This window comes from Ixodes scapularis, unplaced genomic scaffold (genome assembly GCF_016920785.2).
Source record: "Ixodes scapularis isolate PalLabHiFi unplaced genomic scaffold, ASM1692078v2 PGA_scaffold12__126_contigs__length_90152505, whole genome shotgun sequence".
Lineage (NCBI taxonomy): Eukaryota > Metazoa > Arthropoda > Arachnida > Ixodida > Ixodidae > Ixodes > Ixodes scapularis.
The window spans coordinates 33,808,849-33,823,541 of NW_024609838.1; the positions used below are offsets into that span (position 1 = coordinate 33,808,849).

General features: G+C 49.5%; 1 protein-coding gene across 1 annotated transcript in view; it reads right to left on the reverse strand.

The window, feature by feature from the left end:
- The window catches only part of LOC115312574 (peptidase M20 domain-containing protein 2), a 38,760-nt gene extending 24,269 nt beyond the window's left edge, over positions 1 to 14,491 (reverse strand). The window contains exons 1-2 of the mRNA XM_040209490.3: positions 14,260 to 14,491; positions 7,970 to 8,115 (exon numbers count right to left, since the gene is read on the reverse strand). Coding sequence (XP_040065424.1) covers positions 7,970 to 8,115; positions 14,260 to 14,491 — 378 coding nt within the window. The remainder of the gene's footprint in view (positions 1 to 7,969; positions 8,116 to 14,259) is intronic.
- Positions 14,492 to 14,693: the final 202 nt, after the last annotated feature.

Genomic DNA, 14,693 nt, shown 5'->3' on the forward strand with positions numbered 1-14,693 from the left:
TTAGTTGTTTGAAAAATGAAAGTTTGTTGACCATAGTTGGTTCTTATGGCCGGCATCCTTCGCTTCGGATTCCTAATCGGATATGCACTAAGGCTGTTCGCTGGTGTGGTGTAAAGTCTATTTTTATGTATCCATAGTAAAAGTTTGAAGTAATATATTTGATCTGCCTTAAGAATATTACCTTTGATGAAGAGCGGTTGTGTTGTTAAATTTCTGGCATCCCCTTTATAATTTTCACACATTCGTAAGATTTCTTTTTGCAAAAGGATAATTTTATTATAATTCGCCGCCGTCGTCGTTCCCCAGAACAGAATACCATAACAAATTTTGGAGTAGAATAAGGAATAATACAATGTGTGTTTTAACCAGGTTGGTATCAAATTTTGTATTCTATAAATGCATCCTGTTACCCGGGATAAATCAGCCTTTAGTTTGTTTACATGGCAATTCCATGATAGATCCTCAGCAAACCAGACTCCCAAAAATTTTTGTTCTGCTACCTGCTCCAATGTTGTGCCTTCGTATATTACGTTAATGGAACTATAGTCTTGCTTATTTGCTGGTTTAAAAATAATATACTTAGTTTTTTTTTGTATTTAATTGTAGACGATTTCTTTGCAACCATATTGATAATTTCGAAAGATATTCATTAGCCAACTTCTCGACGCACTTTTTCGTCGCACCAGCAAAGAATATATTTGTGTCGTCTGCATACATTATTAGTTCAGGGGAACCTGGTATTGCCGTAATGTCATTAATGTACACGAGGAATAATAGAGGGCCTAAAATGGAGCCTTGAGGAACACCATGCCGTATTTTCAATTTATTAGATGAATAGTCATTTATAGATACATATTGATAACGATATGAAAGATACATTTTTATTAGTCTTAGTGCAACTCCTCGTACACCGTAGATTTCAAGTTTTTTCAATAGAATATTGAAATGCTTTGTCGGCTTGTATCTGTGGACGACCAAGCCAACGCCGAGAATCGGCATTGGCTTGGTAGTCCCACGTAGGACTTTCTTGAGAATCATAATAAACGCTTCAGCTTGACGCCAAAGTTACGGTCGATAACTGTCTTGACCAGAACGCTATCATCAGGCCTTCGTCTTCGAGGTGACCGCTATACCGACCGCGCGCTGTCGCCAGTGACTCCCGACGCAAAATCATCCTGATGCCGCGAACCTATCGTCGAAATGCGAAACTCGAGAGACTTGGAATGAATCTACTATTGCTAAATGAATGTGAAGGACACGAACACTTATGGACACGACAGGAACCGAATGATCGTTAAAAATGCAGAGAGAAACACCTTTCGTGCAGAAAACGTTTTTAGTACACTCGAATAAAAAAAATATTCACACGAAATATTCCGTTATTATACTTTAAAACTAAGGAAACACGAATTGTCTCATCAACCCACGAACAAATAAATATAGCATACAACTTGGCGTTTAGAAACAAGAGCCAACAGATGCAGACGACACTCTGCGCTTCCGCTGGGAAAGCCGACCACAGCGCCAGTCCTAGCGCGGCGGCTGCACTGGTTCTGCGCCGCCGCCTGCACGACTCCTGCACTCCTCTGAACTCGGACAGAACTGGGACAGAACTGGTTCAGAACTTTCTGGCCGAATCGAACAGACCTAATGTCTGCACCCCAAACAATGCTTGCTCTCGAGTCAGCATTGTCCCGCGTTAGACGAGGATTAAGAAGTCAAAATAGATACAGATATACTCCGATGTATTGTCTACACGGGGACCATGGAGTAAAATTCGCAGTTTCACCCGCGACGAATTGTTATCTGGCTGCATTATATTGCGATAAAAAAAAAGAGCCATGTGCCGGACAGCGCCATTCTTTTGCGTTTGGCACGAGGAGTGCACTTTCTCCCGCATATCTCTTTCGGTTTTTATTGTATATCTAATCCGACGCCCCGAAAAGAACGCAGTCGCAGCGTCGAATTTGGGCATCGATTTCACATCGTCAACGCTTACTGCCACTGGTGAATCCACTGATCTCTATGACAATTGCTGGATCGCGTTTGCCCGCTCCGCGAATGCGGTCACTGGCGGCCATCTTTAGGTAGAGTTATATCACCTCTAGCCAATGTAAGCTGCTGCAGCCGCTATCATCCATCCATGGCAGATAGCGTTTTGGCAGGTGGGTTGGTCAAAATAGCGTGGGTGATATTGGGTGCTTGATTAAAATTATTTGACGAAACATGTTTTTGAAACACGGCGTGAACAGTAGTCCGGTTTTTGAGGACCTGGTAAAATTTTCACAAAATCGCAGCACCGGGAGAAAAGCAGCACAGCACGTATCGAAAGTCGCATCGAAAGAAGCATCGAAAGCAGACGACGGTACGGAGTCTGCTTTTGATGCGAGCTGCGCTGCTTTCCCCCGTTGCTGCGCTTTCGTAGAACTTTTGCCGGGTCCTCAAAGATGAGGCTACCGTTCACGCCGGGTTTCAAAAATCTGCTTCGTCGAACAACTTCAATCAAGCATGAAATGTCACCCACGGTACAGTGTACTAGATCTACGGCTATTTTATGGCAGCCTGCCGCCATTGCGCTGTCCGCCATATTACTATGATGGCTAGAGATGGTATAACTCTACCTAAAGATGGCCGCCAGTGACCGCATTCCGGTCCATAGGAGGAGCTGGTCAAACGCAATCCAGCAAATAGACATAGAGATCAGTGGGTGAATCTAACACGAAAAATTATGGGCTATTCCACTCTGTGAAGGTGGATATAACCAGCGAAGCTGTTTAGCACACGACAGAGACGTGACACAGAATTTTGAGCAAAGGTACGAACAGATTTATTGTCTTGATCGGTCTTCATCGCGACGATCCAGGTACGCACACACATGTCGAGGACTATCGCCGCCCCGAGGAGCCGGTGGAAACTAGGCACGCGTGACGGGACCGCCACCCGGCGGAAGGAAAGGAAACTAGGCACCCAAGCGCTTGGAACGGCGACAAAGAGAGGGCGGTGCGCTTCCCTCCTCTTCTCCTGCCGCTAAATTTCTTCATGGGTGACGTGACACGAAGTCGTGACGTCATTTTTCCCGCTAAAAAAATTTAGCGGGGAAGCTGAATTGGTGTTGAGGTCACTTGACGTCATAAATTTCACGCCAAATTTAGCGGGTAAATTTTCTTGCTAACTTTGGGAGGGAAAATGGAGTTTCTGTTGACGCACACGAATAATCCACGTAACCCTAGCCATAAACAACTTCACTGTTAAAAAAAAATATAAAGAAATTATTGAGTCAGTCAAGGCGGAATGGGTAAACAAACACTCTTTCGTCCAGTGCCATGAGGTAAAAGCACCAAAACGGCATCGTTATGGTGCTCGTAGTTTTTGTGTTACTACAAGGACGTTGGTTTCCTATCACCGGCTACACAACTCATGCACTCACGGGACATTTACTGCCCGTGATTGGTTCAGCCAGGGATATCAAACGCACAGAGACGACGTGCGCCGTGACGATGCACATATTTGTGCTGTCTGATTGGCTCCGTCGGGTCGCATAGACCAACTCAACTCACTGACGTCATGCCACTGCGGTGGCGCTGCTGTCGGTACTGCGCATGCGCAAGCGCTTCAATTTCCCCGAGTTTGGTTTCCGCGCACGCGCAGTGCACCCACACCAGGGTCGCTAAACTCGTCAAGCACAACTTTGTGTCCGAAAGTTGCGGAACGTGCTAATTGGACTCTCGCGACGCTGACGTCGCGCCGAGCGAGGTGTCAATCATTCGAAGCAAAGTTCATCGAGGCGCGCGTGCGGCGCATGAGGGCCGCGAGGAGCCCGCTGATTGAACGGCTTCGCCGATGACGTAGCGCCCATTTGTCCCTACATCCCTACGCCAAGCTAAAATTAATGCTTTGCAAATTGTCCCTAGGCGACCTGCTGACGCTCAAAATCCCTCCGAAGTTTGCGTTAAAAAGAAACCTCGTTTGTCGAAGTTGTCGCTGACGTCAAAGTGACGTTTCCGAACTTTGCGAGAGCCGTGGTTTGAGCTCGAGATCTTCGCTTCGGATCGAGGCGAAGTTAAACTTTGTCAACATGGCGGGGCCGTACGCTGCGGCCGAGCTTATCTTCCGCCACCGTCGGCGTCGCTACTGAGACCACTGGGGACGCCTTTCAACTCCCCGACGACGACTTTCGGCGACAGTACCGGCTATCGAAAGCCGTTGTGCGTTGACTCTGCGACGAGCTTCGTTCGCCGCCTCGGACCGTGGAACGAGTTCTCTGCGCGCTCCGGTTCTTCGGAACCGGTAGCTTTCAAGGCATCGTGGCGACTGACGAGCACCTGTCAGTCTCCCTCATGACTGTGAACCGGGCTGTCAGAGTTTTTGCGGCTGCCATCGCTTTCTTTTATTTTATTTTTTCTGTAATATCCGAAGAGGTACTAATAAGCTGGTATACAATTCAGAATGTTGGAAAACAAACAAGAACCGGGGTAATTCTTGGGTAGGGTCGAGTCTCCCGGCAGCCGGCAGAATTATTTCCCCGAAATTCTACTGGCAGTCGTCTCTCATTGGCGGTCAAATCAGTTCATCGAACGACGTGTCATCGACAGATCGTTTCATCGGCACGCGATGCAATCACATGAAAGAGATTGTCTACCGTTAGAGGTATATACACATTAAGCATTTTCCCACCTTTAAACATGTAAGTGTCCTATAACTAACACCCCAATACGTGTAGCGATGGACCTTATAAAAGAAATGTAAACTTCACACCTTTAAAAATGTGTGATTTTTTAAACACGTTTCTTAAAACGTATGATAATGCCTACACCTTTTTATAAAGATGTAAAACTACAATACCCCTTCTCGTCAGGCACGCAGCTAAGGGGAGGGGGGGGGGGGGGCGGCATAAGGCCTGGCCTTCCCGCCCCCCCCCCCCCCCCCGAAATTTTCCATTTTGCTGGGGCCTCCTCCCCTCCCTCCCCCTCATAAAGCACTTTGTCATCGGCGCCCCCCCCCCCCCCCCCCCCTTAAACGAAAATCTGGCTACGTGCCTGCTTCTCCTCAAGGTGTAATTACCACAGTACATTTCTTTTTTGGGGTGTACACAGTGGCCCGGGACCCATTAATATGACTGAACAAATAAATTACACAAACGAGTTGCCGAAATAGCACGTTGCTTCTTGGCGAGTGTCGAGGCAATAGGGAATTTTCGTAGACCGGTCTGCCCTCTCCGCTAAGCGTTCCGCAACGAAGAAGTTGCTACTGCGCCTGCGCGCCGATAGCCTTGACTGTGGAGTTCCCGCTATCGTAGCGGGTTGCGGAGGGCCCTTGCGGGACGGCGAAAACGATCTACGAAAACTCCCTAATATCGTCCGAAAACCGGCTTCAATATTGGCCGGATGTACGGTTTTGCGCCTCGTCCCTACATCCGGCAGGTATGGGAGTACCGATGCAAATGAACGATTTATGTCTAATAGCACTGGCACCACTGATTTCTTAGGAGGCTAGATCGTGGATAGAGGCCTGTATTGCTGGGGTCGAGCGGCACCACCGGCAGTCATCGCTTGACACAACTCAATTTTATTACGTTAGTAAATTGTTCTCTACCATGAAACTTCTATCATCACGCGTTAGAATACCAATCTTGTTTAACTAAATGTTGTGTGGTTGAGGGTCCAGGGCTACTTTGTTGGGCGTTAACTGTTATGTGTTTAATGAGACAAGGGCTACTGAGAGTTATTGTGGAGTCATCCATGATTTCGGAGTCATCAAAGCTCAGCAAACGATAAGTTAGAATGCCTTTGCTAGGGATTTTCGCATCGTTTTGACCGCTTGTACATAGTGCTTCATGGTGAAAGCTTTTTCTTTGAACTGCTGTGAGGTCTTCCGTGACAAACTGAAACTCGGAGCGTGCCGTTCAGTCGCTCGACGTGCCATTTATTTAGCAACCGAAGCAAGCGACGTCGGTAAAGTCAATCGTGCTCCGGCCAATTTTTTTTAAATCGATGTTCAAACGCTTGACGAATGTCTATTTGATCTCCAAGAACCCGACATAATCATCGCAGCACATCATAAAATGCTCGCCCTCGAGCACCGCCTACAAGCTTCCAATTTCTGCATGTTTCTTCCTTAGACTTGCGTGTATTGCCTCATGATGTAAAAGGCCAAAGCAACAAGGACGAAAATGAAGGAAGAACTAGACAGGACGCGGCATATTGCCTGTCGTCAAGCAATGGCCGCCGGTGAGGCCAGTGACGGGCTCCCAATTCGCGATACAGGCTTGCAATGTGAGGGTTCTAATGCATTACACCCACCGAGTGCTGCACGGAGAACAGGCCCCGAACGAGCTTGCCAAATGCACCCAGTGCAGATCCTGATGCTGTCGCCATAGATGTTGTAGAAAAGTACCGACCTCAAACCGAACCTAGCGCCTTTTTTGTTCGACGTGATGGGTGGGAATGCGAGAGTGCAGTCGCTGCCATCGTTTAAACGTTGGTTGCTGCAACGTGGAACTTACATTTGCGATGACTTCCACTTAAGCAACTCGGCAGTCAGAGATATCTACAGACGGCGTAAGTTTCCGAAACCAGTTGACTACAAAACAGCATACGCTTGAGGAAATTGATGGCACTGTACGCGCAAGAGCTTCCTTCGTTTTAAGCATAATATTATGAGTGAATAACTGAAAGGATACGGCTTAAATCTAGTTTTTTGGAACAGCTAGCAATACGTTTCGCAAGACTTTTTATTTCCCTGGCATTGAGAACGAGAGCTTTCTCACAACAAAATATGACGGGGCGAGATAGCTGCCATTCATATATGACTTTGCTTGAGTCTCGGGCAACGTCTCCATGTTTAGCCTTCCCGGACGCTGAGTAAATGCGTCGCAGGTTTCTGCTGTGGGAGCTTTGTCGAAAAATGTTGCACTTTTCACCCATACACAAATGATGCTAGATCTCGCGGCCCCTGTGGTTGTTCTGGGGCTTTCATTGCACACTGGTAGGTTTCAGCGTCTGTACGGCAACAAAACGACTCAAATTTCGCGAATAAAAGACGGGCCGTCGATTCCTCCCTTCGTGAAATATCAGACGCTTACAATTCAAGCTCGCGTTTGAGTTTGTGGCCCGCGGGACGCGATTTCAAGCAGAAGACCAACTTTTTCTTTCAGTTCCGCTGTGCGAATGCCTCATCGTAGCAGACGAACTCTCGTCGTCTGCTCTCGCTCTTCGCCTGGGCGAGGCATGACGGGATTGTCGGCGCTAGAGAGCCCAAAGACGACGTACAGCGAGCGGCGTGAACGCTCGCCTCCCCGCGCTGTCTCGTGCTCTCGTGCATCGCCTAGGGATCGCGGGGGATTTTTCGTCAAAAGTTGCGAAGTTGAGCGCGCGCAGGGAGGAGGAAACTTTGCGGCGTTCTTTTGGTCACTCCCCCCGCTACGTCAAAAAGCGAAGAATGTTTTGCTCCACGAGTTTAGCTACCCTGGTGTGGGCAAAGCGGGCTTTGTTCGGAAACATTGTGTTGGTGTATACTATAGGGAGTATTAGATAACTTCCACTTTTCGTTTTGTGTTTCTTTTTTAAGAGCGCAGCACTTAGGCGTCCGTTTCCGGCTTGAGCGGCGTCGCCGTCGGCGTAACCGCGCGGTGCATTATGGGAAATGTCCCATAATGCACCGCGCGGGGAGGAGGACGAGGGGGAGGAGAGGAGGAGGGGAGGAGGACGACGACGAGGGGGAGGGGGTGGAGGAGGGGAGGAGAGGAAGGAGGAAGGGAGGAGGGATGACAAGGAGGAGAGGAGGGAGGAAATGATGGAGGAGGAGCATCAGGGACAATGAAGTGGAGGGAGGAGGGTTATGCCCTCCCCTCAGTACCCTTCCCTCCTCCTCAAGAGCTGCGCTCTAATTCGGCGTTACAGGGTGTCGGAAACGTCTTTTATTTTTTTTTTATTCTTCTTCGAATTGTTGGCCAACTGGTAGTGTCACAGACCTTGCCACGGATGTGTGGACTTTTGAGGAGGACCTCCCTGACGGCGACGGCGGCTGCCACCGAGCTCTCGGCGATCAGGTTGTGTCCGCAGGCATGTCCGATCTCCGGGAGGGCGTCGTACTCGCACAAGAAGGCCACCGTTGGACCTGCCCGCGCACATCTCGCTCTCAACTCGGGCGGTATTATACCATCAACTCCTCCTACGTGACAAGGCCATATAGGCCGGGTATTCGACGTCCCATGAGGAGGCCAAACGTGGGTCAGGGCACTTACTTCTCCTTCATACCCTCCTCTCCCCCATCCTCTAATTCAGTTTCCCCAAAAAATTTAGCGGGGAAAATGACGTCACATGACTTGGTGTCACGTCACCGTAAACAAATTCAGTTTCTCTGCTCGATTTAGCGGGAAAATTGACTTTACGTGACCACAACACCAATTCAATTCCCCGCTAAATTTAGCGGGGAATGGAACTGGTGTTGAGGTCACGTGATGTCAATTTTCTCACTAAATTCAGCGCGGTTACGCCGACGTCGACGGCGACACCGATGCCGCTCAACCCGACAACGGGTGCCTAAGAGGTACGCTCTATGAAGTACGTTTACAACTCTCTGTAATGAGAAACTAGAACGCATCTCTTGAGGAGGGCGAGGGGAAGGTACAGAGCGGAGGGTATGTCCCTCCTTCTCCCCTCCTCCTTTCCTCTTTCTCTCCTCCTCGTCCTCTTCCCCCCTTCTCCTTTCCTCCTCCTGCCGTTAAATTTCCCCGCTAAATGTAGCAGGTTACGTTTCCCCGCTAAATTATCCCGCTAAATCTAGCAGAGAAACTGTTGTGTCATCATGTCCGAATCTAATGTCATGTGTCGGTTAACTGTGACGTCACTCTTTAACCTATAGATAGCGCGGCTGCTATCAGTATAAAAGCAGCCATGAGTGTGCCTACGGGGTTGTTGTATTCTTGGCATCATCGAATAAACATGCAAGCTGCAGAACTGAGTACTTCCCTTGAGGCTAAAACAGTGGCGACGAGTATGAGATAGCCGAGAAGACAGAAGCCAGCACTGTCATCGGCAAAAACCCAAGCGCCTTGACCGAGGACCACGGGATGGCTTCGTGCGGCGGCCGGTTCGAGCAGTTCATAGAAGATGGGGAGGAAGACTTCGAGTCGTACGTCGAGCGGATGGAACACTATCTTCGAGCAACGAAGGTGAGCGACGACTTGAAAGTCTCGGTCTTCGTAACGGCCATCGGGAAGCAAGCGTACCGCACGTTGAAGACGCTGTTAACACCAGTGAAGCCAGAACAAAAGGACTATGCGCATCTGGTCGCGGTCCTCAGGGAGCATTACGCTCCGAAGCCGATGGTAATCGCCGAGCGATTCAGATTCAACCGGAGGGCCCAGCTCGAGAAGGAAACGGTGGCGACATACACGGTTGAGTTAAAAAGGCTCGCGGCCACCTGCGAGTTCGGGCAGTTCCTGGATGAAGCACTCCGGGACCGTTTTGTCGCGGGGCTAAAGGACCAGGCAGCCCAAGCAGAGCTTCTAAAAAAGAAAACTCTAACTTTTTCGGCGGCATGCGACATTGCCAGAAGCATTGAACTCGCACGAGCAGAGACCAAGATATTTCAGCCAGCAGCCTCTGAACAACTAGAGGTGAACGCCGTCCAACGTCTAGGCCCAAACAGGAACGTCGGAGCGGCTACCAGGAAGGCGACGATGGAAGTCAACACTGAGAGGCCCGAGGCGTCAGGCTGTTTCCGCTGCGGAGCACCCCATCACGAGTCAAGTTGCCCGTTTCGGAAGTACAAGTGCCGAGCGTGTAGACGAGTGGGACACTTGACAAGGGCCTGCAAAGCAACGTCCCGTTTGGTGCAAGCCGTGGACGACAGTAGTGGTGAGGAAAAAGTTTGGCTGTACAACATTGGCTCCTGCAGTGCTAGAAAAGGGGGTTACACTACTGAAGTTCGAGTGGCGGGAACAATGGTGACAATGCAAGTTGATACGGGAGCCTCGGTTTCCATTGTGCCTGAAGAGGTGTATAAGCAGTACTGGCCTGGATTGTCTCTCTCAAACTGCCGCCTAAAGTTGAAAACTTATGGGGGCGTGCCTTTGGAGGTATTAGGCAAGTTGATTGTACCTGTGGAGCACAATGGGCAGACCATGACGTTGTCGCTTGTAGTGGTTCGCACGCCGCAGAAATGCGAGACTGTGTTAATGGGCCGCGATTGGCTAGAAGCGTTGAGGCTAGACTGGATGAGCGTGTATGGGGTTAGTCTAGACCAAGTGGCAGGGCTGGTTCACCGATTCTCGGAGGTGTTTGAGCCTGAGCTGGGATTAATCGCGGGCAGTCAAGTTAAATTAGTATTGAAGGACGACACGACCCCAGTCTTTTGTAAACATAGAACTGTACCATTCGCTTTAAGGGAGTCAGTAGAACAAGAGTTGCATGCGCTCGTGAAAACGGGAGTCCTGGTCCCTGTTCAGCAGAGTGAGTGGGCAACACCGTTGGTCGTTGTCCCTAAGCCGAACAACAAAGTGAGGTTGTGCGGCGACTATAAAGTGACGCTGAACCCGAATCTCAGAACAGACCACTATCCCTTGCCGGTAATGGAAGACGTGTTTGCAACGCTACACGGGTGCAAATATTTCACGGTACTTGATCTTTCTACAGCGTACCAGCAGCTGCAACTGCACCCGGATTCGCAGTCTCTTGTAACTGTAAACACGCATATGGGCTTGTTTAAGTATACACGCCTTCCATACGGCATCACGAGTGCACCGTCTATTTTTCAGGCTGTAATGGACGAAATATTGAAGGGCCTTGACAGAGTATCATGCTATCTTGATGATGTGTTGATAGCCGGAGAAACTTCGGAAGAATGTTATCGAAAAGTGGAAAGCGTGCTGACAAGGTTCAAGGAGCGCGGTATCAAAGTAAAAAAAGAAAAATGCAAGTTTCTTCAGACGTCGGTGGCTTACTTGGGCCACGTAATTGATAAACATGGGATTCGGCCTTCCGAGGAAAACCTACGCGCAATCAAAGAGGCGCCAAAACCCCAGAACAAACAAGAGCTGCGAGCGTACCTGGGGCTGCTAAATTTCTACGGGAAATTTGTTCCGAACATGTCAGCAGAGCTGAAGCCACTTCACCAGTTACTAAGTGACAGCACCAGTTGGGATTGGACCGTAGTGGAGGAAAAAGTGTTTCAAGAAACAAAACGGTGGCTAACGCACGAACGAGTGTTGACTTACTACGATCCCGAAAAGGACCTCGGTCTTGTATGTGACGCGTCGGCATACGGCGTCGGCGCGATACTCTTTCATAAAGTTGGTACTGAGGAGAGGCCCATCGCTTTCGCGTCTAGGACGCTCTGCAAGGCGGAGCAAGGCTACGCGCACATTGAAAAAGAGGCGCTTGCAGTGGTTTTTGGTTTAAAAAAATTTCACAAGTTCCTCTTCGGCCGAAAATTTTGCATCTACTCTGACCATCAACCACTGGTGGGAATTCTGGGACATGGTAAGCCGATTCCTGCAATGTCAGCAGCACGCGTGCAGCGCTGGGCTTTGCTGCTTGCCGCTTATAACTATGTTTGGGTGTATCGAAAATCCAGTGATATAGGAAATGCCGACGCGCTTTCACGGCTACCGCTGCCAAACAAAGATGAGTCAGAGTGCGTGCAGTTCTTTTCGGCGCTAGACGAAGCTCCACTATCTGCAAAAGAGATAAGACGGGAAACGCGAAGGGATCAGTTGTTGTCGAAAGTGCTGTTCTACACACAAAACGGCTGGCCTTCGAAAGTTACAGACGATTTGCTAGCGCCTTACTATGTTCGACGTAACGAACTGTCAGTCGATCAAGATTGTGTAACTTGGGGTAATCGCGTAGTGGTTCCGTTGTCACTCAGAAGTAGCGTCTTGACGATGCTGCACGAAGGTCATCCGGGGATGACGCGAATGAAAATGTTGTCCAGGTGCCACGTTTGGTGGCCTCGTCTAACACAAGATGTAGAGCAAACAGTGAAACAGTGCGTCACGTGTCAGCTGTCGCAAAATGCTGCGCCCAAGGTACCCTTGTTGTCGTGGGGTTGGCCTAAGCGTAGATGGGAGAGAGTGCATATAGACTATGCGTATCGCGATCAGCAATGGTTTCTTGTGCTGGTGGACGCCCATTCTAAATGGATTGAAGTGTTTGTGATGAACAGTACTAGTAGTGAGAAGACCGTGGAAAAACTGCGCAGTGTGTTTGCGGCATACGGGCTACCGGAAGAGGTAGTGACCGATAATGGGCCTCAATTCACATCAGCAGATTTCGAACTCTTTTTGAGTAGGAATGGCGTCCTACACAGCAAGTCTCCGCCCTACCATCCCGCCTCCAATGGCAGCGCGGAACGCTGCGTACAAACCGTGAAAAAGGCTTTGTTTAAACAAGTGCTGGACGAGCAGAGAAGCGGCCATGCGAAGTCTCTGCAACATCGCGTCGATCAGTTCCTATTTAGTTACAGGAACACACCCACCGGGACAACCGATGAAACTCCGGCCCAGCTGTTCCTGTCCTGGAGGCCCAGAACAAGACTGAGTCTGCTGCACCCCGACATAGAGCAACGAATGAAAAAGAGACTCGAGCGAACCAAAGAATACGCAGACCAGCACCGGGGGCCCTGGAGAGAGTTCACTGAGGGTGACCAAGTTATAATAAAAGGCTTACGGGCCGGAGATTCCAAATGGCTGACGGGCACAATAAGCAAGCGTGTGAGCCCAGCTACGTATCTGGTTTGGGTTGGGGGGGGAAGAGCGGTACATTCATGCTGACAACCTGCGGCCAAGATCATTTCAGGCTGACCTGAGGACACCTAACCGACTGGAGCAGTTTTCGGACATCGAGACCGATACGGCTACAACTGACAATGAATCACCTGACGACCATGACCCGGCACAAGCAGAGAACGGAGCCGCGACACCACGGGCACCTGACCCAGGCCGCAGCATGCCCAGTGCTGTGACTGTTGGTCCCAATGCCCCACCATCGGACAACCGGGCCTCCAGACTGGAAGCTCCGCCGGCTTCTCCACTCTTGCCTCGGCGCAGCACACGGCCAAGCCGACCCCCAGAGCGCTACAAGCCGTAGACTCCACAAACTTTCTAAAGGGGAAGGAATGTTGTGTCATCATGTCCGAATCTAATGTCATGTGTCGGTTAACTGTGACGTCACTCTTTAACCTATAGATAGCGCGGCTGCTATCAGTATAAAAGCAGCCATGAGTGTGCCTACGGGGTTGTTGTATTCTTGGCATCATCGAATAAACATGCAAGCTGCAGAACTGAGTACTTCCCTTGAGGCTAAAACAGAAACTGAATCTGTTCATGCGTGAGGTGACACGAAGTCATGTGACGTCATTTTCCCCGCTAAATTTAACGGGGAAGCTGAATTAGTGTTGAGGTCACGTGGCGTCAATTTTCCAGCTAAATTTAGTGGGGAAACTGTGGGAGGAGGAAGAGGGGAGGAGGAGGAAATGAGTAGGAGGCGGGGAGGAGAAACAGGAGGAGGAAAGAGGGGTAGACAATAAGGGGAGGACGGGAGGGTACGGAGGAGGAGAAGGGGCATACCCTCCTCTTTGCACCCTCCCCTCCTCCTACTCAAGAGCTGCGCTCTAATTTCACATTACAGAGATTTGTAAACGTCGTTCATTTTTTTTTTTTTCACATAAAAACTAGCGAGCGCAAGAAAAAATGGTGTTCTGTTCTTCGTTTTATGAATGACAGTAGAGCTACTAAATAAACTTTATGCTTCAGAGTACCGACACTTAAGCCGTCTTGGTGCTTAAAATCATGGTTGACAGTTATCTGAAGCTTTATCTAAGATCGCAGAAAACTTTTTTTTTTGTCCTTCAGAAGTGTTAGAACAGTTCGCGACACAGCAAAACGATATCACCTAAGCTTCCTACCACCGTGTCCTAAGCTGAGGAAGTCGCATTTTTGAATTGTGATGATCGACAGTTGCGTCTGCTCTACTCTACACCAAGATGGCGGCGTCCACTAGCAGGTCTGGGAAAAGAGTTCCGATATTCTAAGCGTAGCTAATTTAGCAGCTCTAGGTGACACAGATTAATTCGCGCAGTTAATTGGCCAAAGCTCGACTAAGCAGCCTCGCTGACAGCCCCTTCGTAATGACGCGGGAGGTGTATCGACATCTCTTATCTTTCTCGTATAGATGAGTGAATTGATGGATGCTAGTGGCTGTATCCGTTATATTGGGCGGTAGCTTGCGCCACTTAACCTTGAGCATCTAGCCGTACCTTGAGCGCCTTCGGTGTTGTCGAACTCTGCGCGGAAAGCGGTGTCCAGAAGCCAGTGCCGCTGCACCCTGAAGCCCTGGGCTTCGAGGAACTCCGTGAGCCTCTCGTGGGCCTTGAATTCTTCCAGAGCCAGCTCGGGGTTCTGCCAGAGGTAGTCGCTCAGGGCGTGCAGTTCAGACTTCCTGCTCTCCACGGCCGCCTCGACAAGGGACTCCACGAAACCGGACGCCATGTCGCGAGACCTTTTCTTCCTGTTCGACGCAAAATTTCTTTGTGCTACTCTTCCTCTATGTCCCTAGCTGTAACTGACTGATTCGTGAGGACACGAGAGACAGCTGCCGGTTATTTATCTCTCTGAAACTCCTTAGAGTCGCCTCGTGTTATCCGTGAACTCGTGTTGCCCTCCACCCATTTGTTTTTGCCTTCGAGATAAA